General features: G+C 40.6%; 12 protein-coding genes across 12 annotated transcripts; 8 read left to right on the top strand and 4 right to left on the bottom strand.

Moving 5' to 3' along the window:
* Nucleotides 1-207: 207 nt before the first annotated feature.
* Nucleotides 208-2970, top strand: PWP2 (snoRNA-binding rRNA-processing protein PWP2; the record flags this gene model as incomplete). The annotated part of the gene is made up of 1 exon (XM_033909103.1): nucleotides 208-2970. The coding sequence occupies one exon, from the start codon at nucleotides 208-210 to the stop codon at nucleotides 2968-2970; it is 2763 nt and encodes a 920-aa protein (XP_033764994.1).
* Nucleotides 2971-3359: 389 nt separating this feature from the next.
* CTR86 (Ctr86p) lies at nucleotides 3360-5051 on the top strand (the record flags this gene model as incomplete). Its single annotated transcript, XM_033909102.1, has 1 exon — nucleotides 3360-5051. The coding sequence occupies one exon, from the start codon at nucleotides 3360-3362 to the stop codon at nucleotides 5049-5051; it is 1692 nt and encodes a 563-aa protein (XP_033764993.1).
* Nucleotides 5052-5184: 133 nt separating this feature from the next.
* THR4 (threonine synthase THR4) lies at nucleotides 5185-6729 on the bottom strand (the record flags this gene model as incomplete). Its single annotated transcript, XM_033909101.1, has 1 exon — nucleotides 5185-6729. One exon carries the CDS (start codon nucleotides 6727-6729, stop codon nucleotides 5185-5187), a length of 1545 nt encoding a protein of 514 aa, XP_033764992.1.
* Nucleotides 6730-6990: 261 nt separating this feature from the next.
* On the bottom strand, nucleotides 6991-8448 carry RSC6 (Rsc6p; the record flags this gene model as incomplete). The annotated part of the gene is made up of 1 exon (XM_033909100.1): nucleotides 6991-8448. The coding sequence occupies one exon, from the start codon at nucleotides 8446-8448 to the stop codon at nucleotides 6991-6993; it is 1458 nt and encodes a 485-aa protein (XP_033764991.1).
* Nucleotides 8449-8696: 248 nt separating this feature from the next.
* SPAR_C01030 (uncharacterized protein) lies at nucleotides 8697-9365 on the bottom strand (the record flags this gene model as incomplete). Its single annotated transcript, XM_033909099.1, has 1 exon — nucleotides 8697-9365. The coding sequence occupies one exon, from the start codon at nucleotides 9363-9365 to the stop codon at nucleotides 8697-8699; it is 669 nt and encodes a 222-aa protein (XP_033764990.1).
* Nucleotides 9366-9670: 305 nt separating this feature from the next.
* On the bottom strand, nucleotides 9671-11503 carry ARE1 (sterol acyltransferase; the record flags this gene model as incomplete). The annotated part of the gene is made up of 1 exon (XM_033909098.1): nucleotides 9671-11503. The coding sequence occupies one exon, from the start codon at nucleotides 11501-11503 to the stop codon at nucleotides 9671-9673; it is 1833 nt and encodes a 610-aa protein (XP_033764989.1).
* A 370-nt stretch (nucleotides 11504-11873) lies between these two features.
* On the top strand, nucleotides 11874-12701 carry BUD23 (18S rRNA (guanine1575-N7)-methyltransferase; the record flags this gene model as incomplete). The annotated part of the gene is made up of 1 exon (XM_033909097.1): nucleotides 11874-12701. The coding sequence occupies one exon, from the start codon at nucleotides 11874-11876 to the stop codon at nucleotides 12699-12701; it is 828 nt and encodes a 275-aa protein (XP_033764988.1).
* Nucleotides 12702-12989: 288 nt separating this feature from the next.
* IMG1 (mitochondrial 54S ribosomal protein bL19m) lies at nucleotides 12990-13499 on the top strand (the record flags this gene model as incomplete). The annotated part of the gene is made up of 1 exon (XM_033909096.1): nucleotides 12990-13499. The coding sequence occupies one exon, from the start codon at nucleotides 12990-12992 to the stop codon at nucleotides 13497-13499; it is 510 nt and encodes a 169-aa protein (XP_033764987.1).
* Nucleotides 13500-13810: 311 nt separating this feature from the next.
* On the top strand, nucleotides 13811-15286 carry RRT12 (Rrt12p; the record flags this gene model as incomplete). Its single annotated transcript, XM_033909095.1, has 1 exon — nucleotides 13811-15286. The coding sequence occupies one exon, from the start codon at nucleotides 13811-13813 to the stop codon at nucleotides 15284-15286; it is 1476 nt and encodes a 491-aa protein (XP_033764986.1).
* Nucleotides 15287-15495: 209 nt separating this feature from the next.
* Nucleotides 15496-16566, top strand: PER1 (Per1p; the record flags this gene model as incomplete). Its single annotated transcript, XM_033909094.1, has 1 exon — nucleotides 15496-16566. The coding sequence occupies one exon, from the start codon at nucleotides 15496-15498 to the stop codon at nucleotides 16564-16566; it is 1071 nt and encodes a 356-aa protein (XP_033764985.1).
* A 221-nt stretch (nucleotides 16567-16787) lies between these two features.
* On the top strand, nucleotides 16788-17171 carry SPAR_C00970 (uncharacterized protein; the record flags this gene model as incomplete). Its single annotated transcript, XM_033909093.1, has 1 exon — nucleotides 16788-17171. One exon carries the CDS (start codon nucleotides 16788-16790, stop codon nucleotides 17169-17171), a length of 384 nt encoding a protein of 127 aa, XP_033764984.1.
* Nucleotides 17172-18068: 897 nt separating this feature from the next.
* Nucleotides 18069-22304, top strand: TAF2 (transcription initiation factor TFIID subunit TAF2; the record flags this gene model as incomplete). Its single annotated transcript, XM_033909092.1, has 1 exon — nucleotides 18069-22304. One exon carries the CDS (start codon nucleotides 18069-18071, stop codon nucleotides 22302-22304), a length of 4236 nt encoding a protein of 1411 aa, XP_033764983.1.
* Nucleotides 22305-22606: the final 302 nt, after the last annotated feature.

Here is a 22606-nt window from a genome sequence, read left to right as displayed (position 1 = left end):
ATGATCTCAAGCATCTAACCTTGGTCACATGCGACGGAAGTTCTTTTTTGAAATTTTTTGGAAAAATTTTGCGATGAGCTGAAGATGAAAAAAAAAAGTTTCCAGTATAGTTTTACGCATGTATAATAATTAGTATAATAATAATAATAACAATACGATTTTCAATAGGTAGACAAGAAAGCATACCGCAGATCGAACCGCAACCTAATGAAATCCGATTTCAAGTTCTCAAACCTTTTAGGTACGGTCTACAGACAAGGCAACATAACCTTTTCCGATGACGGCAAGCAACTACTCTCACCGGTGGGGAATAGGGTCAGTGTGTTTGACTTGATCAACAATAAATCGTTCACGTTTGAATACGAACATCGCAAAAATATTGCCGCCATTGATCTGAACAAGCAAGGCACACTGCTGATTTCGATTGACGAGGACGGTCGCGCCATCCTCGTGAACTTCAAAGCCCGCAACGTGCTTCACCATTTCAACTTTAAAGAAAAATGCTCTGCTGTGAAGTTCAGCCCCGATGGGAGACTCTTTGCATTAGCCTCGGGCAGGTTTTTACAAATTTGGAAGACTCCAGATGTTAACAAAGACAGACAATTCGCTCCTTTTGTCCGCTATAGGGTACATGCGGGACACTTTCAAGACATAACGTCTTTGACGTGGTCGCAAGATTCCAGGTTCATCCTCACCACTTCCAAAGACTTGAGTGCAAAAATATGGTCCGTATATTCAGAGGAGAAGAACCTTGCGGCGACAACATTCAACGGCCACAGAGACTACGTTATGGGTGCATTCTTCAGCCATGACCAGGAAAAAATTTACACTGTAAGCAAAGACGGTGCTGTTTTTGTCTGGGAATTTACCAAGAGGCCCACTGATGACGACGAAGACGAAAGTGAAAACGAAGACGAACAAGAAGAAGTAGACATCTCGAAATACAGCTGGAGAATCACAAAGAAGCATTTTTTCTACGCAAACCAATCCAAAGTAAAATGTGTGACATTCCATCCAGCAACAAGGCTTTTAGCTGTCGGATTTACTAGCGGAGAATTCCGTCTCTACGATTTACCCGATTTCACTTTGATTCAACAGCTTTCTATGGGACAAAATCCGGTCAACACTGTCAGTGTCAACAACACCGGTGAATGGCTGGCGTTTGGTTCCAGCAAATTGGGCCAATTACTAGTTTACGAGTGGCAATCAGAATCATACATCTTGAAGCAGCAGGGCCATTTCGATTCCACAAACAGTCTCGCATACTCTCCAGACGGTTCACGTGTAGTGACGGCATCCGATGATGGGAAAATCAAAGTTTGGGACATTACATCAGGGTTCTGTTTGGCCACTTTCGAAGAGCACACCTCTTCAGTGACCGCTGTACAGTTTGCGAAAAGGGGCCAGGTCATGTTTTCATCATCGTTAGATGGTACGGTGAGAGCATGGGACTTAATCAGGTATCGTAATTTTAGAACATTCACTGGTACTGAAAGAATCCAATTCAATTGTTTAGCGGTGGATCCATCAGGTGAAGTCGTTTGTGCCGGCTCCCTTGACAATTTTGACATTCACGTTTGGTCAGTGCAAACGGGTCAATTGCTAGATGCTTTGTCCGGACACGAAGGTCCCGTTTCGTGTCTGTCGTTCAGTCAAGAGAACAGTGTCTTAGCTTCCGCATCATGGGATAAAACAATTAGAATTTGGTCCATATTTGGTAGAAGCCAACAAGTGGAACCATTAGAAGTTTATTCCGATGTTCTAGCCTTGTCAATGAGACCGGATGGGAAAGAAGTCGCAGTTTCCACCTTAAAGGGTCAAATCTCTATCTTCAACATAGAAGATGCCAAGCAAGTGGGCAACATTGATTGTAGAAAAGACATAATATCTGGTAGGTTTAATGAAGATAGATTCACTGCCAAAAATTCTGAACGATCCAAATTCTTTACTACAATCCATTACAGTTTTGATGGTATGGCTATCGTGGCTGGTGGTAATAATAATTCCATTTGTCTGTATGATGTTCCAAATGAAGTTTTGTTGAAAAGATTCATTGTATCCAGAAACATGGCTTTGAACGGTACTCTTGAGTTTTTGAACAGTAAGAAAATGACTGAAGCAGGTTCATTGGATTTAATCGACGATGCAGGCGAAAATTCAGATTTGGAGGACCGTATTGATAATTCTTTACCGGGTTCTCAAAAAGGTGGCGATCTGTCGACAAGAAGGATGAGGCCAGAGGTTAGAGTTACTTCAGTGCAGTTCTCACCAACAGCAAATGCATTTGCTGCTGCTTCGACAGAAGGTTTATTGATATATTCTACTAATGACACGATATTATTTGATCCCTTTGACCTGGATGTCGACGTCACCCCTCATTCCACCGTAGAGGCACTGCGGGAAAAACAGTATTTGAATGCATTAGTAATGGCATTCAGATTAAATGAAGAATACCTAATCAATAAAGTTTATGAAGCCATACCTATTAAGGAAATCCCCTTGGTTGCAAGTAATATTCCTGCAATATATTTACCAAGAATCCTGAAATTCATAGGTGATTTTGCTATTGAATCTCAACACATTGAGTTTAATCTAATTTGGATCAAAGCCCTATTATCTTCAAGCGGTGATTACATAAACGAACACAAATATCTCTTCTCGACGGCTATGAGGTCAATACAGAGATTTATTGTTAGAGTGGCTAAGGATGTAGTCAACACCACAACTGATAATAAATACGCCTATAGGTTCTTGGTCTCAACTGACGGGTCCATGGAAGATGATACGGCTGATGATGATGAGGTTCTATTAAAAGATGACGCAGAGGAAGATAACGAAGAGAATGATGTGGCCATGGAATCTGACGACGAAGAAGGATGGATTGGTTTCAATGGGAAGGATAACAAATTACCCTTGTCTAATGAAAATGATTCCAGTGATGAAGAAGAAGACGAGAAAGAGCTTCCTTGAAGAAAACCCACTGTCCTTTATTTATGCACATTCACATCATGTATTTTAACAAACCCCAAATATAGAACTATATAAAGCATTACATTTGTATTTAATATCATCAAAAGAATTTCTCACCAAGTCCTGATATACACCGTGATGCGAGCATATCATATGAGCTGAGAACTACTATTAAAAGAGTTTTTTGCTTGGCAATGTTATTTCCTTATATATAAGGTACTCATCGCTTTAGCGAAAAAAATAGAAAGGGAAAAAATGGAAAATCGATGGGATGAGGAAAAAAATTGACACAAATTTACTGACTGCTGTGTTGTATTGTTGTCAACAAGAACAATTACGCCAACTCCTATAATATTGTTGATTCATCAAGAGAGGACAATTGAATAACAATGCTCACGGAAAAATTTCTAGATGAATTCAATTTATTTGATTCAATCATTACAACAATGAAGAATGACCCATGTTGCGTTGAGGATTATAAGCCTATCGTCGAAAACCTGAACCAAATTTTTCAAAAGACGTTTAATGATCAAGAACATAGGAAATCAATGGCTGACTCCCGGCTTTTTTGGGAACGACTAAGGGACGCATTGGAGTCAATGCTACTGCCGGTATCGTTAAATGAAGATAGCTCAATACCGTACACAAGAACAGTGAGAGGTCTTGTCTTAATGATGAGAAACCTTGCCGCTGAAAACCAGGAAATTCCTCAAAAGCTTTTACTACAAAATCTCGTAATACGTGGTTTTCTGCATGCAACTAGTGAGTATGTTGTTGACACTCCACTAATCAAGCATCTATACATTGCATGTTTAACGTGCCTTTATAACATGCAACAAAACTATTCTACAGTAGACATGACTACTTTCTCAGCTCTTTTACAATTTTTTCAATATCCTTATGGGGTCAAATTCGAGGAGGGTGAAGAAGAAGAGCATTTCTGGTTACCATATCTATTTCTTTTCAAAACATATCTCAATAATGATGAATTTTCTAACGAATTTTTCAGGGATAATGACACATCCCAGAACGACTATTATTGCCTAAGGGATAGAATATTTTTTGATATAGTAACAGCCAAATTCATCCGGGATCAAGAGAACTCCTTTGTAATTGAAAAGGGCAGGAACTATCTGGATGATTCAAAACTGGAAATCACACCTATTGATCTATCTGTTTTAGAATGTATCAGCAAAAGTCTCACCGCTGCTTCTTTTGGTAAATACCTTTATGGATTAGAGAAAAGACAACCAGAAAAATTCACCAATATGTTGCAGATATTGCAATTAATTGTGACGAGCAAAGAAGATTGGAATAAATACGAGTTAACCGCAATCATGTCATGGTGCTATCCGATTTTGCAACGTCTTGCATCCAACGATATCCCTGCTTTTTTCAATAAAAATGCTAACGATTATACCCCTTCAGTTGCTATTCAATTACATTCCACTTTGCTGTCTTGTTTGGATATAATTTCTGACTTGTGCAAATTCGATCATGTAAGAAAATTTTTAGTTTCCTATGACTCTGTGAGAATATTAATATCACTGTTAGATACTTTCCAGAAAAATTTGTTGAGAATTAATTTCTTAAAGGGGAATGGTGAGACGGTGAATGACATCAAAATCACAGATTATCAAGGTAATAAAATCGAGGATCGACTATTAATTTTTAACCGCGTTAATACCAACTCGTCCTTCATTAGGGCTGATAATTTTCCTCATTGTAAATTAGTAATAATTGAAATATTGGCATCGTTGGTGTATGCACATCCTGAAATCCAGGATCAAATAAGAGAATTGGGGGGTCTTGCATTAATTCTTTCCAACTGTGTCATCGATGATAATGATCCGTTCATTAAGGAAAGGTCCATCGTTTGTTTGAAGTTTTTGTTAAAAAACAATGCCAAAAATCAGGAATATGTAAAAAAAATGGAAGCACAAGACGTTGTTCAAGATGATGCATTGAGTAAAGCAGGTTTTGAAATATCAGTGGAAAAGGGCGGGAAAGTTAGGTTGGTATCCAAAAAAGAAGACCCTGGGAACGAAAGTTCAGAGATTATTAGCATAGATGAAGATTAATTCTATGTTTCCTTACTCTCGCAATCTCAATCCAGTTTGATTAACATTAAGGATAATCGTACTTCATACTTTCTATTAATTATAGAATTCTATATGTTATATAATATAAATATATTCATTACAAAAGAAGATCTTATAATTTCATTTTAGCAAGTTCTTCTTCAATAGCGTTCTTGACCAATTCAACGTCAGCTCTTTCGATGAATTTCAATTTCTTCTTTAATGTAGATAGTTTCTTCAACTCTTCAGGCAAAACGTCCTTTTCGAAGGAATAATTGGAAAATCCAGATAATGCGTTGTTGACAGCATCAGCAAATTTAGCTGGGTGAGCGGTAGATAAAGAAACGTATTGGATAGATTTGTCATTATCTTTTGCGATCAATCTTTCTGTGGCGCAAACACCGACAGCTGTGTGAGGATCTAAGATGTAGTGTTTTGGATTTACAGATGCTTCGTAGATCTTCTTGATTGTTTCAGAGGTTTCTTCATTGGAGACTCTTTCTGATGTGAAGTCCTTTGATGCACCTTCAATGATGGATTTGTCAACTTGGAATTTACCATTGGTCTTCAATTCTTGGAACCAGTTGTTAACAATTTCACCTGCTTTTAAGTCATTGCCATTGGCCAAGTATTCACGAGCTAGGTACCACAAAAGTCTTTCGAAATTGGAAGAGATTAAGATATCCATTGCTGGAGATAAAGTAGCAGCAACTTTGTCAGATCTTTCGTATAAACCAGATTTCAAAAATCTGTCCAAAATATCGTTTTCATTGGTAGCAATGGCCAGTTTTTCAATAGGCAAACCCATTTTCTTGGCAAAATATCCTGCCAATATATCACCGAAATTCCCGCTTGGCACCACGAACTTGACCTTCTTAGAATCCTTACCGTTGGTAGCTTGGAAAAAGGAATAGAAGTAGTAGGTCATTTGGGCCAAAATTCTTGCCCAGTTGATGGAGTTAACGGCACCGACGTTGTGTTTAGAGTTAAATTCTTTGTCACCGAAGATAGCCTTAACGATATCTTGACAGTTGTCGAAAGTACCGGTGACAGACAAGGTTTGAACGTTTTCATCTGGAACAGTGGTCATTTGTTCTTCTTGAATTGGGGAAATTCTACCGGTTGGATACAAGATGAAAACGGAGACGTCCTTTTTGCCTCTCAGACCGTAGATAGCTGCAGAACCAGTGTCACCAGAGGTAGCACCGACCACAGTGATTTGCTTCTTCTTGTCCTCGGGTAAATTGGCATTGGTTCTTTGCAAGAAATATTCAAAAAGATTACCGACAAATTGCAGAGCAACATCTTTGAAAGCGTAGGTGGGGCCGTGGAATAATTCTAAAATGTGCAAATTTTCCTTGTCACCGGTGACATTTTGCACTAGGGGTGTGACCTTATCAGAGCGGAAAGTAGAGTAAGATCTCTTGATCAAATCCTTTAAATCAGCATCTGGAATTTCTTCTTGGGCAATGTATAGTCTCATGATTGCAAAAGCCAAGTCTTGGAAGGAGAGCTTTGACCAGTCGTTGAAAAGAGTGGCTTGGTCGACTTGTGGAATAGTTGGTGGGATGAAAAGACCACCGTCAGTGGCTAAACCTTGAATGATAGCATCTTCAAAAGAGATGGTCTTTGGAGAGCTAGATCTGGTGGATCTGTAAACTTGAGAATCGTTAGGCATTATCGTGAGGGTTGGTGACCGTCTAAAAGCAAATATTGCTGCTATAATACCAAAGGAAATATATATATATATATATAATTTACACAATATAGATAGTTTTTAAAAACGTGTATACATTATTGAATGGAAATGACTATACATTTTGTCGAAAATTTTTCATTCTCTTCAATTTTCCTCGTTGTAATGACTCTTTGTTCGCACGGTCACTACTCACGAGGTGGTGTGCGATAGTTGTGGAAAGAATAAGATCATATAGTAATGTTATAGTCTCCCCTGGGAGTAGAGCACTGAGATATTGCCCATCAGCATTCTGTCATCGTTGTTGTTACTGTATATGTCACTGGTCCTTGCGGCGTCTTCGTTGAAGTATTGGTCGCCCTGCAGCACGAGCTCGTTTTGCTTGGAAGACCATAAGTAGTGAGTCAACGTTTCTCTCGGATGTATAGACAATTCATGGAAAAACTGGTATTTTTGAGCACTGGAATTCAACTGCAAGGCAAGCTTTGTGATTTCACGCAGTTTGGCTGTGTCTTCGGCATCTGTTTCTTCCCCTTTCTGAAAATGTGGCTGCTGAGGTTTGTGGAGAATATGTGATACGTCTACATCCAGGGTGGTAGCACCGTAGGTGGTATCTTTGGCGAGATCAATAGTATAGTCTAGCTTGATGGGCGGTAGCGGTAATACTAACTTATTTATGCTTTGAACAACATTCATCAAGGGGAGATGTGTGGCGTTTGTGTCCAATACTTTTTGTAAGAGTGAATCTAGCTTCACTTCACCCAATTCGGGCCTATCCCTTGGGGTACTTCCCTCGCCGCCATCGCCGTCACTATCACCGTTTTTGTTGTTGTTGTTGTTATTCTCGTTACTGCTGTCTTCGACATCATTGGCATTATCTTGAGACTTGGTTTGTTCAGTAACAAATAGATTGTTGATCAAAATGTACTTGTAGATCGAATAGACCGCGTCATTAACTGAGCCCGTTTGCATACCTATCAAGGTGGCCAAGTTGGGCGAGTATTCCACTTTACTACCGTCCACACCTTTCAACTGGATAGTTATACTGCATCGCAAATTATCCTTGCCTTGTCTCTTGATGTCGATACCGTCGAACTCCACAACGTTGTTTTCGTCGTAGTTCCATTCTAGGGCGTCCACAATCTCCTCCCTGGATTCCTCCTCACCATTGTCTTCATCGTCGCCGTTGTCGTCACCGCCCATGGTGATATCTTCGTCGTTGTACTCGGGCTGTTGCAGGTTCAAAGGAAGGCTCAATGACGAATCGTGTTTCCTCTTCTTACCTCTACCCAACGGTTTGAGTCTTTTAAAATCAACCGCGATACCTTCCAAAAACTCACTAAACGTGTGTTTCCCGTTTGTGGACTCGTGGAGCAGTTTACCTTCTATTCTTAGTGTCCAAGTAGTCTTGCCTGGGTCCGCTGGGGCGTCAGAATCGTTGCGGGGGCTGTTTTCTGTGGTGTTGTAGACATAAATTCTCAGCATCTCCCTGTTAGAGGAATGGTCCTTGCCTTTGGTGTTTGTAGGTAAATTGATCGACGTATCCAGCCTTCTTCTTGTCAAATACAAATCTAGTCTGGAGTCCATTTCTATCAATTTTTTCAAATCTGCCAGATTGGAGACCTTGTCATCGGGCAAATACGTGGGGATATAAGCATCTGTTGGATACGTGACAGGGACCGGATTAGTTTGTACCACCATTTCTATCAACTGCTTTTTTGCTGTTGCTTTACGAAACTGTCTCGTGAACGGTATGCTTGTTGCTTTTCTTGTAGTACAACGTTTTTTTCATTACATTTTCTAACGCGGTGAAATTTTACCTAGTAAAAACGTCTATTAATGTACAAAAAAGATATATAAAGGAAAAGACTACATAAGGGGAGGGGTTGGTATGTGTGGCATCAAGTTCAGTTTCCTTTAGCAAAGGACATAAAAATTGTATAGTGTCGTTATTTTCTTCTCTTGGAACCTGGTTCGTCCTCGGAACCCCCCATGGAGCCCTGACCCAGCATCTGCTCTCTGACCATGGTACGGATGTACCTTTCCAATTCCTCTTCAGCGTTATCTCCCGTAACGATCTGTTCCAATTGCCTCCTACGTTGTAAAGTGGCTTCGTCTGCGCCTTCCTCAGGGTCATTTTCCAAAGTGTACCTCACGCTGTCCTTGAACTCCTCCAGCAACCTATTGTCGATGACACCCTCGCCCTGCGAGCCGTCCACTCCGTGGGTATCGGCTACGCCAGACTTGATCCTCATGTACTCAATCAGCTCACCATCTTCGCCATTCTCGACGAACGAGTCGTATGGCGTTTGGCCCTCCACATTCCTAATAGTGAAGTCTCCACCTAGCTCTTCCACGATCAACTTGGCAGTGGCTACGTCCTCCACATGATGCAATGGGGTGTCACCATCGTTGTCTAATACATTGATGTCCCCGTTGTACTCGCTGCACATTTTTTTCAGCAGATCCATGTGGCCGTATGCGGCGGCAGCATGCATTGGAGTGTAGCCGTTAATGTCCTTGGATTGCGGGGTCATGGCGCCGTTGCTCTCGCGGAGAATACGTTCAACTCGGTCTAAATTACCATCTGAGGCAGCAACCCATATATTAGCGTTCATATTGTCGTCACACCGCCTAAACTCATGGAATTTTGTTACTGCAAACTCATCCTGTTCTTGTTCTTGTTCTATTTACAGGCATCGAAAAATTTTGGGATCATGATAAAAAACTATTACCCGCAAAATAAACGATGAATAGTATACTATTGTAAAGTACGAATAGTACATATATATGTATATATATATATTCATATATATATATACATCTAAAAATAGAGGGTTCTTTGGCCACGGTGGAGCGGACGCTCATTCCCTGTTGTATATCTATCAAGGGTTGCGAGGGACACACGTGGTATGGTGGGGTTTCACAAGGTCAGGTACAATGTCATGATGATGCTGGGCCCTGAACACACACCAAACGAAAAGACAACATTGGACAACTGCGGTCTTGCTCGTAGAAACTTGGTGTTACTTAGAGCAGTCCAGACGAACTGCGACAGTTGGAACATGAACAGATATCCTCTGACCCTTTTGAAAATGGCGAACATAGCCATTTCGTGGAACACGGCACTCAAGAAAAAAGTGAACAAGGTGGCTTGGCTCTTGCTGAGATTCAATGCGCCCATGGAGCTGTGATACACGTGTCTTAGTAAAAACTTGTGAACGGGGACGTTCCAGATTCTGCTAAACTCTTCAAACGAAACGCAATTCCACCAGTCGCCATAGAAATACCTGTCCGCGAACCTGGTCAGCTCCGCCACGCAATTCAGTAGAGCGTCCCATATCATGTAAAAGGTGAGCATATAGAGGACGGTGAAGCCCGGAATCATGTCGAAAAGTAGGTGGAACCACTCTTGGGTGGCGGGGATCCAGCCGCCGAAGGTTGGCGTGTTGTGGAACTGGATACAGCGCATGGCTACCGGGTGCATAAAGAACTGCGCAGTGACCATCATGAGGAAGATGGTGCCAATGATTGCGCAGGTCTTCTCCAACACGTATCTCCATCTGATGCGCGGGGTTCTTGGATAGTTGATCTGATACACGAGGACGGGGAAAAGGCAAAACATGAAGAAATTGCTGCAACTGATGTTGTTCGGGAAGTCATTGTCTTTGGTCTGGTAATTCAATTCAAAAAGACAAAAGTCGCAGCTTTTTTGCAAAATCTCGCGGGTCTCTGGGGACAGTGATTCTTTGAATTTTTGTAGCTGCTTGGAAGAGTATTCAAGTTCTTGCTTTACGTCCCAAAGATACCCGTTGTAAAATGCAAACGAGTGGCTCTTCATTACAAACACTACGGAGTGCAAGAACAGGAAGATCCTTGTGACCCAGCTGAAATTGTAGTAGTAAACGTAAATGGGGAAAGTCACGGGGATGAAAGCCAGCTCGAAAATGCTCACTGCAATGAACCCGGTCCACTTCCAATTGATGATCCTTTTTTTCACCAGCCAGTGTACGAACACCACAAAGAAAGTGCACACGAACATCGCCAAGTCCAACATCGCGATCGTGAACAGATCAGAAGTCATGTACTGCACGATTTCCAGCTTGTTCCACGTGCTCCCGTGCGATGCGTAGTAATCCGTGCAACATCTGATGGCAATCCAGCCCAGGAACATCCATGCGAACACGTAGATTCCTGAGAAGTTCGACTCCAGTTTTTCTCCTGGGGGAGCATCTGCTTTTTCTGTTTTCTTCGCAGTCGTGACCGTGGTCTTGGTCTTGGTCAGTTGTAAATCTTTAAGTTGTTTCTCCAACACTGGGCCTTTGAAAGTCGTCTGGAAGGGCAAATTGATGGCGCTGTCCAGGAGGGTGGGGCGCGGATCAAAACTCACGTCCCCAAAGAACGACACATACTTGCTAGCGTCCTTGCGGTGGAACCTGGACCGAGACTTGCTCTTCAGGTGCGAAAGATACTTTCGCATGTGGGCATCCACAGGGTACTCCTCCTGTTCCTGTTCCTGCTCCTGCTTCCCTGCCACGTGTGCTGCCTTGGTCGACTCCACGTCCACTCCAGTGGTCGTGGACGTCGCTGGCTCTGCCAGCGACGTGGTAGACGACCGTGGAGAAACCTCCACGGACTCCTGTGGCAGGATCACATTATCGTATGTGACCGAATGCCGTTTGTTGGGTTCTGCAGAATTGAGCCTCTGGATCTTAAGAAACTGCTCGTCTTGCAACAAATCTTTAGCCTCCGTCATCGTTGCGATCTGTTTTTACGCTTTTGTTGCGAGCCGTGCTGAACAACCACCTGTGTGCCAGTGGCGCCCCTCCGTCCCCCAGACCTGTCCTTCTTATATCATCCGCATGTTGCCAGGGTCTGCTGGGTGCTATTGTTCGCTAAACGAGTCCAACCACGGCCGGGTATTTGATAACCAAGCCAGAATTTTCTTTTTTTTTCATTCTAGACCATCTCATATTTTTCAATTTTATCGAAGAAAAAAAGAAGAGATGAGCAGCATATAGTGTGATAAAGAGGAAAAGACTAGGAAAAAAAGTAGTTGTACAGAAGTGTGGTAGGGAAAACACAGAGACACGTAGACTCGTAAACAATATAATAGAGAAAGAATAATGTCACGTCCTGAGGAGTTGGCACCACCGGAAATTTTTTATAATGATAGCGAAGCACACAAGTACACAGGTTCGACCAGAGTGCAGCATATCCAGGCAAAAATGACGCTGAGGGCGTTAGAGCTTTTGAATCTGCAGCCGTGCAGTTTCATCCTAGATATTGGGTGTGGGTCTGGACTGTCTGGTGAGATTTTGACACAGGAGGGAGACCATGTGTGGTGTGGGCTGGATATATCGCCTAGCATGCTTGCAACTGGTCTTGGCAGAGAGCTGGAAGGCGATTTGATGTTGCAGGATATGGGTACTGGCGTGCCGTTCCGAGCAGGGTCGTTTGATGCAGCTATTAGTATTAGTGCGATCCAATGGCTTTGCAATGCAGACACTTCATACAACGATCCAAAACAGCGATTGATGAGGTTTTTCAATACGTTGTATGCTGCGCTGAAGAAGGGAGGGAAGTTTGTTGCCCAATTCTACCCAAAAAACGACGACCAGGTGGATGATATACTGCAATCTGCCAAAGTGGCAGGGTTCAGCGGTGGGCTTGTGGTGGACAACCCAGAGTCTAAAAAGAATAAGAAATACTACCTTGTGTTGAGCAGTGGGGCCCCACCGCAGGGCGAGGAGCAGGTGAATTTGGACGGTGTGACCATGGACGAGGAGAACGTCAATTTAAAGAAGCAATTGCGCCAGCGCTTGAAGGGGGGCAAAGACAAAGAGTCTGCCAAGAGTTTCATTCTAAGGAAGAAGGAGCTCATGAAAAGACGTGGGAGGAAAGTCGCGAAGGATTCCAAGTTCACCGGGAGGAAAAGAAGACACAGGTTCTAAAAAATACTCAAAATTTCACACGCATATTCTATTGTATACTAATAATACACATTTACATATTTTCGTCTTCCTTCTTTCCTTCTCCACACATATACATATGTATATATATATGTATTTACATCTGTATATGAGTGGTTAATGGCCCCCGCGCACTTTTATGTAGTGGTCTATTTTCCTTTTTTTCCTTGTTTTTCATCTTTGGTGCGTTGAAATTCTCAATAAAGAAGAAGAAGAGGAATCGGATCTCTCCTCTTAGAAGCTGTTCGAAAAGCAGATAGAACCATAGTGATGTGGAGCAGGAACGTCAGATTGATTGGGCCATGGACAAGGTCCTACATGGTCCCTGTGGTCAAGAGAAAAACCATCCCCGTGTACCCACCTGTGCAACGCATAGCTTCCTCACAGATTATGAAACAGGTGGCCCTCTCAGAAATAGAGTCGTTGGATCCCGGGGCCGTTAGAAGGAAACTCATCAGTAAGAAGAACAAGGACCGCTTGAAGGCCGGCGACGTGGTCCGCGTTGTGTACGACTCGTCCAAGTGTTCGTACGATACCTTTGTCGGCTACATACTTTCCATAGACCGCAAACAACTGGCGCAGGATGCCTCGTTGCTGTTGCGGAACCAAATATCCAAGACAGCGGTCGAGATTAGAGTACCGCTGTTTTCGCCGCTGATTGAGAGGATTGACTTGCTAACCCCTCATGTTTCGACTAGACAGAGAAACAAGCATTACTACATCAGAGGTACAAGGCTGGATGTCGGTGATCTAGAGGCAGGTTTAAGAAGAAAAAAATAAGCTAGCGCGGGTTCTGTGGCAGCCCCATTTCCTGTATATAAGAATAATAGTGATAGTATTAAGTTTACGTATACTATAGGTAAGGTAAACCTTTTTTTTTTCCTTGGTTTTTTTGGGTTTTCCGTAGTGATGACGTACTTGTATAGAGAAAGAAAGGAAAAAAAAACGACACAAAATATTGTTCTCATTGATTTTTTTCTATTTTTTATTTTTTATAGTCTCTACTACCACGATAATAGGATATAGAGGTATATTCCAGTACTGGCCATCCTCTACTACCCTTCAAGAAAAACAGCAAAAGAACACTTACTATGAAGCTACAGTGCATACTCATCTCTTTGCTGGTCAACCTCGCATACGCAGAAGAATATTTGGTGAGATTCAAAAATCCTACAGCGTTCCAGCAATTCACATCAAATTCCAACAGGTCATGGAGACAGTTCATTGACAACAAAATTGAGAAGAAATTCTCCATTGGTTCCTTCCGCGGTGTGACCATGAACCTGTCCAAAAACTTAGTTAACAAGCTAAAAAAAAGCCCTCTAGTCGCTGATATCGTGCCCAATTTCAGGTTCGAAGCTTTTGAAGGAGATGGCGCATATAGTGTCGAGTCGAGCTATACGTTCAACACTACTGCCAAATATTCGTACGAAGACATCGACGAAGAGCAAAACATAACGTTTCAACCAGATGCACCCCGTCACTTGGCCCGGATTTCCCGCCACTATCAACTCCCCTTCGACGTCGGAGACAAGAACCGCTACAAAAGCTGGTTCAATTACTACTATGAAGACGACTATCAAGGCCAGGACGTCAATGCCTATATTATGGACACGGGCATCTTCGCGGACCATCCGGAATTCGAAGACAGAGTCATCCAAGGAATTGACTTGACCAAAGAAGGGTTCGGTGACCAGAATGGCCATGGGACGCATGTGGCGGGACTCGTCGGTTCCAAGACGTATGGGGCGGCCAAGAGGGTCAACCTCGTAGAGGTGAAAGTCCTGGGCAAAGACGGGTCTGGGGAGGCCAGCAATGTTCTGAGTGGACTGGAATTCATCGTGGAGCATTGCGCAAAGGTCAGTCGCCCACAGGGCAAAAAATGCGTGGCCAATCTAAGTTTAGGGAGTTTTAGGAGCCCCATAATCAATATGGCTGTTGAGGGAGCCATTGAAGAAGGCATTGTTTTTGTTGCCGCCGCGGGCAACTTTAATTTAGATGCCTACTGGGCCTCGCCTGCATCCGCGGAGAACGTTATCACTGTGGGGGCCTTTGATGACCATATTGACACAATTGCCAAGTTCAGCAATTGGGGCCCTTGCGTAAACATCTTCGCACCTGGTGTGGAAATTGAATCGCTATCTCATCAGAATTACAACGACACTTTGATTTTGTCGGGTACCTCCATGTCGACGCCCATTGTCACCGGTGTTGCAGCAGTACTACTCTCAAAAGGGATCGAGCCTGAAATGATAGCACAGGAGATTGAGTATTTGTCTACACGTAATGTTTTCCATAGAAGAACGTTGTTTTTCAAGCCTTCTACGCCAAATCAGATTCTTTACAACGGTGTAGATAAACTGGACGATCCATATGACGATGAAACGTTCCCTCGATTGAACATAGAGGCAATTGCTAAGGAATTGGAAGAGTATAATGCCACTTTGCAAACTCCTATGTCTGAGAATCTTCAATCCGGTTCAAAACTATGGGGTTGGAATAACGATGTCACTCTGCCTCTTGGTGAAATTCGGTTGAAAAGACGTGATTTTATGAAAAATTTCTAGCCGGTTTACTGGTTTTGTAGTGCGTGTCTCTCTCTCTTTCTCTCATAAGTAATCATTGAATAATGTTAGTATATTCGTTTTTTTTTCCTTTTCTCTTGGTATTCTTTTACTTTTCATTTTCTATTTTTCATAAAGCGAATAAAAGAGCAACCTGAAGTGTGAAACTATACCCTTTGGGGAGAAGAAAACCAGCAAGCGTGACAAGAAACATGAGGTTAGCTGTGCTTGTGACCATACTTGTTCACTGCTTCCTAGGGGCATGCTCTCCAGGGGATAATTTAGACGAGTTTATAGACTGTACGTATGCGTGCGAATACAATAGAAGATGTTCGAATTCCCAGATAAACTACATTGACCCAGAAACCAACATGTTCCATGATATTGAGTTTTTCGACACGCCAAATTTGTATTCTAAGTTCTTGTTCTGGGATTGTATTTCTGATTGCGATTACCAGTGCCAGCACATTATCACACGCTGGAGAATTGACGAACAGGAAGAAATTTACCAATTCCATGGAAAGTGGCCATTTCTGAGGTTATTGGGTACCCAGGAATTTTTTTCAACGATATTTAGCATAGGTAACTTCATCCCGCATTACAAGGCATTCGTAAAGTTTTCTAGGATGCTAAGCGAAGATGGCAACAAGAGGAGAAAACACAGCAGAAGTATATTGATTTGGAACTATCTTTACGTTACTGTTGCGGGAATGTTGGCCTGGACGGCAAGTTCGGTTTTCCATTGTCGTGATTTGATCATAACGGAGAAACTAGATTACTTCTTCGCCGGTGCGACTGTCTTGACAGGGTTTCATGCAATATTCGCAAGAATGACTTCTATGTTCTTGTATCCCAAGATCGCACAAGCCTTCACTGCGTCAGTTGCGATGATCTTTGGCCTGCACATCCTGAGGCTATATGTTGACTGGTCGTACACATATAATATGAGATTCAACATCTTTTTTGGTGTTTTACAATATATTTTATTGATAATGTTATCATGCCAAAACTACTATGCTCTACAAAAGCAAAAGCAAATGGGCGAATTCAAGAAAACCCCGTATTCGAGCATCAAGGGACAGATCTTCAAACTGTGTATTACTCCAATCATTCTTGTGGTTGTAACCACGATGGCCATGTCATTGGAACTGTTTGACTTCTTTAGTTACGAATGGCAGATTGATGCCCATGCCATATGGCATCTGTGCACAATATGGCCCTCCTGGGTTCTATACGACTTTTTCCTCGAGGATTATGCCTATTGGGGCAATAGACAATTGTAGTTAACATCTTAATACACCTCTTTATACCGAAAGTAATGATTATATTTTATTTATTTTTGATTCCCTCGAACGTTATCACATTCTGTTTATTTTTCACTTTTTTTCGCTCTTTTAGTATGTATAGAACTAAATGCAAAATATCTGTGACAAGATAAGGCCAAGAAAGTTTTGAGGCATAACAAACAGGCAGTGAAAACGCTCTTAACGTACGTTGGCAAAGGATGATCCCAGCTCCACTTGATGCTTCCTTATTGAGAGAACATGCGTTCCAGGGAACTAATGATCTAAGTACCGTTTTGAGTCCAAGTACGTTTACCGATGAAGGTGGATACAAACCCGTATTGAAGTATGGACTGGGTTATTTCAATTACGGACTCGTTATTGACGACGAAGTATACGATTATTCAGTGTGTGATATTATCAGGGGACACGTTTATGATCATTTTTTGTGTTATTTCTGTTGCTTCATGATATTGTTTACCATCTGGCTAATAAGTTTAAACTGGTGCCCCAGCAGCAAGAAAAGCAAGTTTGATTGGAGCAAGAAGAAGGACGACTTCAAGATGGAAGGAGGTGATTTGGAGTACCAACACGTAAAGATTTAGATCTACATCGTTCCTAGGACGACTTATTACTGATGATTTCGAAGGAATAATAATGCATTTTTTTTATCCCGACATTTTCCTCGTTTATTATAGAAGGCAATCAATAATACGTCTATATCTACATAGAGATATCATTATAGTAGTAATGCATTTTTATTTTAATTTTTTTTTTGTCCTCAGCTCCTCACTATTTGGTGACTGATGGTGACGGAATACGAATATCAACCTGGAATTCAGCAGCACATTGCAAGGTAGAAAAATGATGAAACGATTAACAATTGATAGGAAAGTAAAAGTTTTGATCTCTTTCGCTCCTGATAGGGAGGGTGTTTTACTTTCATAAAATAGAATAAAATTCTTAATTATTTATACAAGGATTACGAATATCTAGAAATGTATTCTTTGATTATGTCTTTATTTTTTTCCTGTATTTAGTTCTTCAAAATGTGATTGTGGGTAGTTTTTGATTTTTATAATAGTATGCTGCTATTTCGGATCGATTGCTCCAGAGCCTCAAGAGTACTGATTTTTTATATTTATTAAGCCCAATTGTCATTCTAAATTCACACTCATGTTGACGAAGAAATCGAAGAAAAAATCACAAGAACATGTTAAATGTTTCTAAAACGTCATAGAGAGCACTCTGATGAAAAAAGGATTGTGTTCAGCTTGATGAGAATATTTTAAGTTTTTCAATTTTTATGGATAAGATAATAAATCAATTGGTATTACCTTATAATATCCGGGTAATACATGAAATACTTTTGCCGAATGGGGCAATTGGTAAATTGCATAATGTGAAAACTATTAGTAACATGTAACGGATGTAAAAGTCCTGCTTTGACGGAGGTTTGGACATTGAACCGGTGACAAGAGGATCCATTACTGGACTTTACGATGTCCTTTTCTAAAAACGCTACTCCCAGGGCCATTGCTAGTGAATCAAGCACTTTACATGAGATGAAATTTAGAAATTTTAGAGTTGCTCATGAAAAAATCTCGTTGGATGTAGATTTGGCTACTCACTGCATTACTGGTAGCGCCACTATAATTATCATTCCGTTAATTCAAAACCTAGAATATGTGACTTTTGATTGTAAGGAGATGACTATCAAAGATGTTCTGGTTGAAAATCGTCGATGTGATCAATTTATTCACGATGACCCATTTCAAACAAAATTGAATGGATTGGTCTCACAAAATGTATTATACACCGACAATTCCATCGAACAGTCGCACTTTTTGAGGTCTAAATTTGGTGGTTTAAATGAATACCCGGAATCGGCCTCTAAATCCCAGTTGACTATAAAAATACCTTCCTCTATTAAAATATCTCTAGAAGACGCTAATGCATTAAGTAATTACACTCCAATTACTCCTTCGATTAAGACTACTCCAGGGTTCCAAGAATCTGTTTTCACTCCAATCACACTGCAAATCGAATATGAGATCAGAAACCCAAAGTCAGGTATTAAATTCGATACTGTGTATGCTGATAAACCATGGTTGTGGAACGTTTACACTTCGAATGGTGAGATTTGTAGTTCCGCATCGTATTGGGTCCCATGTGTTGATTTGCTCGATGAAAAATCTACATGGGAGATAGAATTTAGCATACCGAAATTGGTTAAAAACATAGGGACTTCCAAATTAATTGGGCAAAATGGCGAACAGGGTGAAAAGGAAAAAGAGAATACGCCTGAGGATGATGAAGAAGAAGGAGAGAAGCCTGCAAGAGGTATTAAAGAAGAGGAGGATAAGGATATAAATTTGAAAAATAGCGAAGAAAGCAAAAATAATAAAAGTGAAGAAGTACAAGATGAAGAAGAAGAGGAAGAAGGTGAAAGTGACGAAGAAGAAGAGGAAAGACGAAATATTGAAGAAAGCAGTAATCCGAGCTTGAGGGATGTGGTAGTGTGTTGTTCAGAATATTCCAATATTAAAGAACTCCCCCATCCGATTGATTTGACGAAAAAGAAATGTATATTTCAGATAATAAATCCTGTTGCACCTCATCACATTGGGTGGGCTATCGGCGCCTTTAATTCGTGGTCTTTACCATTGATTTCACCTCCAAGCGTCGGTGCTGAAGACGAACTAGAGGAGGATAAGTTGAGAGAGAGTGTTATCGACAATGTTAATGATCCTATGGATGATGACCTTAATTCGGATATCATACCCATTCAGATTTTCACCCTTCCAACGCAGGAAATTGATGAAGCGACAGTAATAAATTCCACCGTCGTTTGCCAAAAAATTATAGATTTTTATTCGAAAGAATTTGGTTCGTATCCTTTTACGTGTTACTCTATAGTGTTCTTACCAACAGCTCCCTCTAATCATATGGATTTTGCAGCACTAGGTATTTGTAATACTAGATTGCTTTACCCTCTAGAAGTTATTGATAAAATATTCAGTACCACGAATGATTTTGCATGGGCACTTGCTAACCAATGGTCATGTGTTAATATTACGCCTTTAGATATGAACGACTATTGGTGTTGTCTTGGTATTGCCGGTTATATGGTCTTACAAGTAACCAAGAAGTTAATGGGTAATAATGCTTACAGATATCAATTAAAGTGCAATAGCGAGGCAATTGTGGAACAAGACTTTGAAAAACCTCCTATCGGGAGCACTTTTACAGGTAATTCTAGGCCAATATCTTGGTCCTCTGAAGATCTTTCTTTTATTCAATTAAAAGCACCTATGATATTGCACATTCTTGACAGAAGGATGACGAAAACTGAGAGATCTTTTGGTATGTCTCGTGTCCTACCTAAAATTTTTCTTCAAGCTATGTCTGGTGATTTGCCCAACAATTCGTTGACATCATCACATTTTCAACATGTTTGTGAAAGAGTGAACAAAAGCAAACTAGAAAATTTCTTTAACGAATGGGTATATGGGTCTGGTGTACCCATATTACGCGTTACGCAAAGATTCAATAGGAAAAGGATGGTTATAGAATTGGGCATAAGGCAAGTCCAAGATGAAGAACTAGGCCATGGAAAAGTAGTGGGCGAGCAAGGATTTTTCAAAAGTGCATTGGACAGGTTAGAACATCCAAATTTGAATCGAACTGAATGCTTTACGGGCTCTATGACTATAAGGATCCATGAACATGATGGTACTCCGTATGAGCATATTGTAGAAATCAAAGATACATTCACAAAAATAGACATTCAATACAATACCAAGTACAGAAGACTAAGAAAAAGAGGTGGTGGTGCGAATGAAGAGAATGGTCCCGAAAACAGCAACGAAGAGAAACCTACCGTTGTGGATGTGAATTGTCTTGGAAATGTATACATGTCACCTGAAGAGTGTTCCCGATTTCATTTGACGGAATTTAATCGCACTTCCGAAAGTAATGAATTGCTTAAACAAAATGAAGCATTTGAGTGGATTCGCATAGACTCCGATCTTGAATGGATTTGTAAAATGCACATTAATCAGCCTGATTATATGTTTTCTTCTCAGTTAAGGCAAGATGGTGACATAGACGCGCAACTAGAAGCAATCCGTTATTATGAGGACGTTGTTGTTAATGGCAGTTCCAAATCACTTGTTTACTCAAGTATTTTGTTTAGAACCGCAATGGACGAACGGTACTATTTCGGCATAAGGCTCGCGGCGTGCGAAGCGCTTAGTAGAAACATATATGATCCAACTTTTACTGGCGGTGTAAAACATTTAATTCAAATTTTCCAGATTTTATTTTGCCTCGAAGGTTCAAATATCCCAAAAAGTAATATTTTCGATAATTCTACGTTGTATTTTTTACAGCGTAGTATACCAAAATATTTGGTTAAAGTGAGAAATGAAAATGGTAAATGTCCGAAATTGGTAAAGGAGTTTCTGTTGGATATTCTTATTTATAATGAGAATGGTGAAAATAAGTACAGTGACAATGCTTATGTTTGTGGGCTGATTGAAAACGTTGTTGAAGTGGCCGTAAATGATTCCAAAGATGTAGCATATGTGGATAAGGTGAAGACGCAGTTATTCAGGTACGAAAATTTGGTGAATTGGCTTTCATCATATGAGTCTTTGATTAAGACTTCTATCATGTTTGCTAAGTACAAGTTACATAAGGTGGGCGCGTATGAATTTAGCGAATTGCTTGAAATGATATTTGACACATTATCATTGGGTAACAATAACGCTGATGTTGCGAGGGAGAGCTTTCAGAATGAATATTTAATGGTATTGAAAATCATGCTTTTGGAAGGGGGTTTAAAAAACAAGGAAGCCCTTGTTTTGTTTACTGAAATATTGTGTTTTCATGAGGATTCATATATTAGGGATAAGAGTATTGATGTGCTTGCTGGTTGTGTAAATGTAGACGTTATGGATGGAAGTCTGGATACAATAAGTGACGATGTTAAGTCCTCCGTCCAACTAGTGCATAGTGAGGTTGAAAATATAAAAAGTGAAGATGATATTGAGCTATTTTTAAGTGGTCATTACGTCGATGATATGAAAATAAAAAGAGAAAAGATTGGCCGCCAAAATATTAATGGTTTAATACAAATTTGTCGAGATATGTTTAAAGGGTATGCCCCTTTAAAGATATTGCTCTGGGATGTTTTGAAGTTACCCATTCTTAGCTTGTATCAGAGGAAGCAGATACATGACTTGGTTAGGGTGATGTATACCCTAACCAACAGTTTTGTAGTTAAATTAGAAACACCAAGGGAGAGAAGACTTGTGGCGAAAATGAATGGTAATGGAGAAGATAGACTGGATATTGTCATTAAGCGTGAAAGCATACTGAAAGTGCACATCAAGAAAGAGGTAACGTCTATTAATGAAGCGCCAAAGAAAGTGAATAAGATAAAGATAAGCCTGAAAGGTGATAAACCTGTGAGGAAAGTAGAGAAACCAATAAGTAAACCGAAGGTAACAAATAAACAAAGGAAAGTAAAAAGCCACGTAAACCGTATGGGTAGTTTACCATTACGGTTTGTTAAGATTCAACAAGAACCTAGAGGGACGGTGTCTTTGTCCTCCGTCCCATATAGCCAATTCGTTCAAATTACAAAAGTCACATCAAGGTCATTTATGGTTAAGATAAAAACAAAGCCTCAAGCTAAGAATTATTATGCTAGTTTGTTTACATCCCAATAATATCATACTATATATATATATAGATAGAGATAAACAAAAGAGTGAAGTAGATAAGGTATAGCAATATGTGTATATAAACAAAGATTGGGAACAAGACCAAGACAATGGGGATTTTCAAATAGGATAGCTATACTGACAACATTCAGTACTCGAAAGATAAACAACCTCCGCCACGACCACACTCTATAAGGCCAAATGTACAAACACATCTTCCCAATATCCGTCACCACGTACTTCAGCATAATTATTCGTCAACCACTCTACAAAACCAAAACCAGGGTTTATAAAATTATACTGTTGCG

Source organism: Saccharomyces paradoxus, chromosome III, assembly GCF_002079055.1.
Source record: "Saccharomyces paradoxus chromosome III, complete sequence".
Taxonomy (NCBI): domain Eukaryota; kingdom Fungi; phylum Ascomycota; class Saccharomycetes; order Saccharomycetales; family Saccharomycetaceae; genus Saccharomyces; species Saccharomyces paradoxus.
Note: the sequence above shows the minus strand (reverse complement) of the source record. Positions and strands in the feature narration are given on the sequence as shown.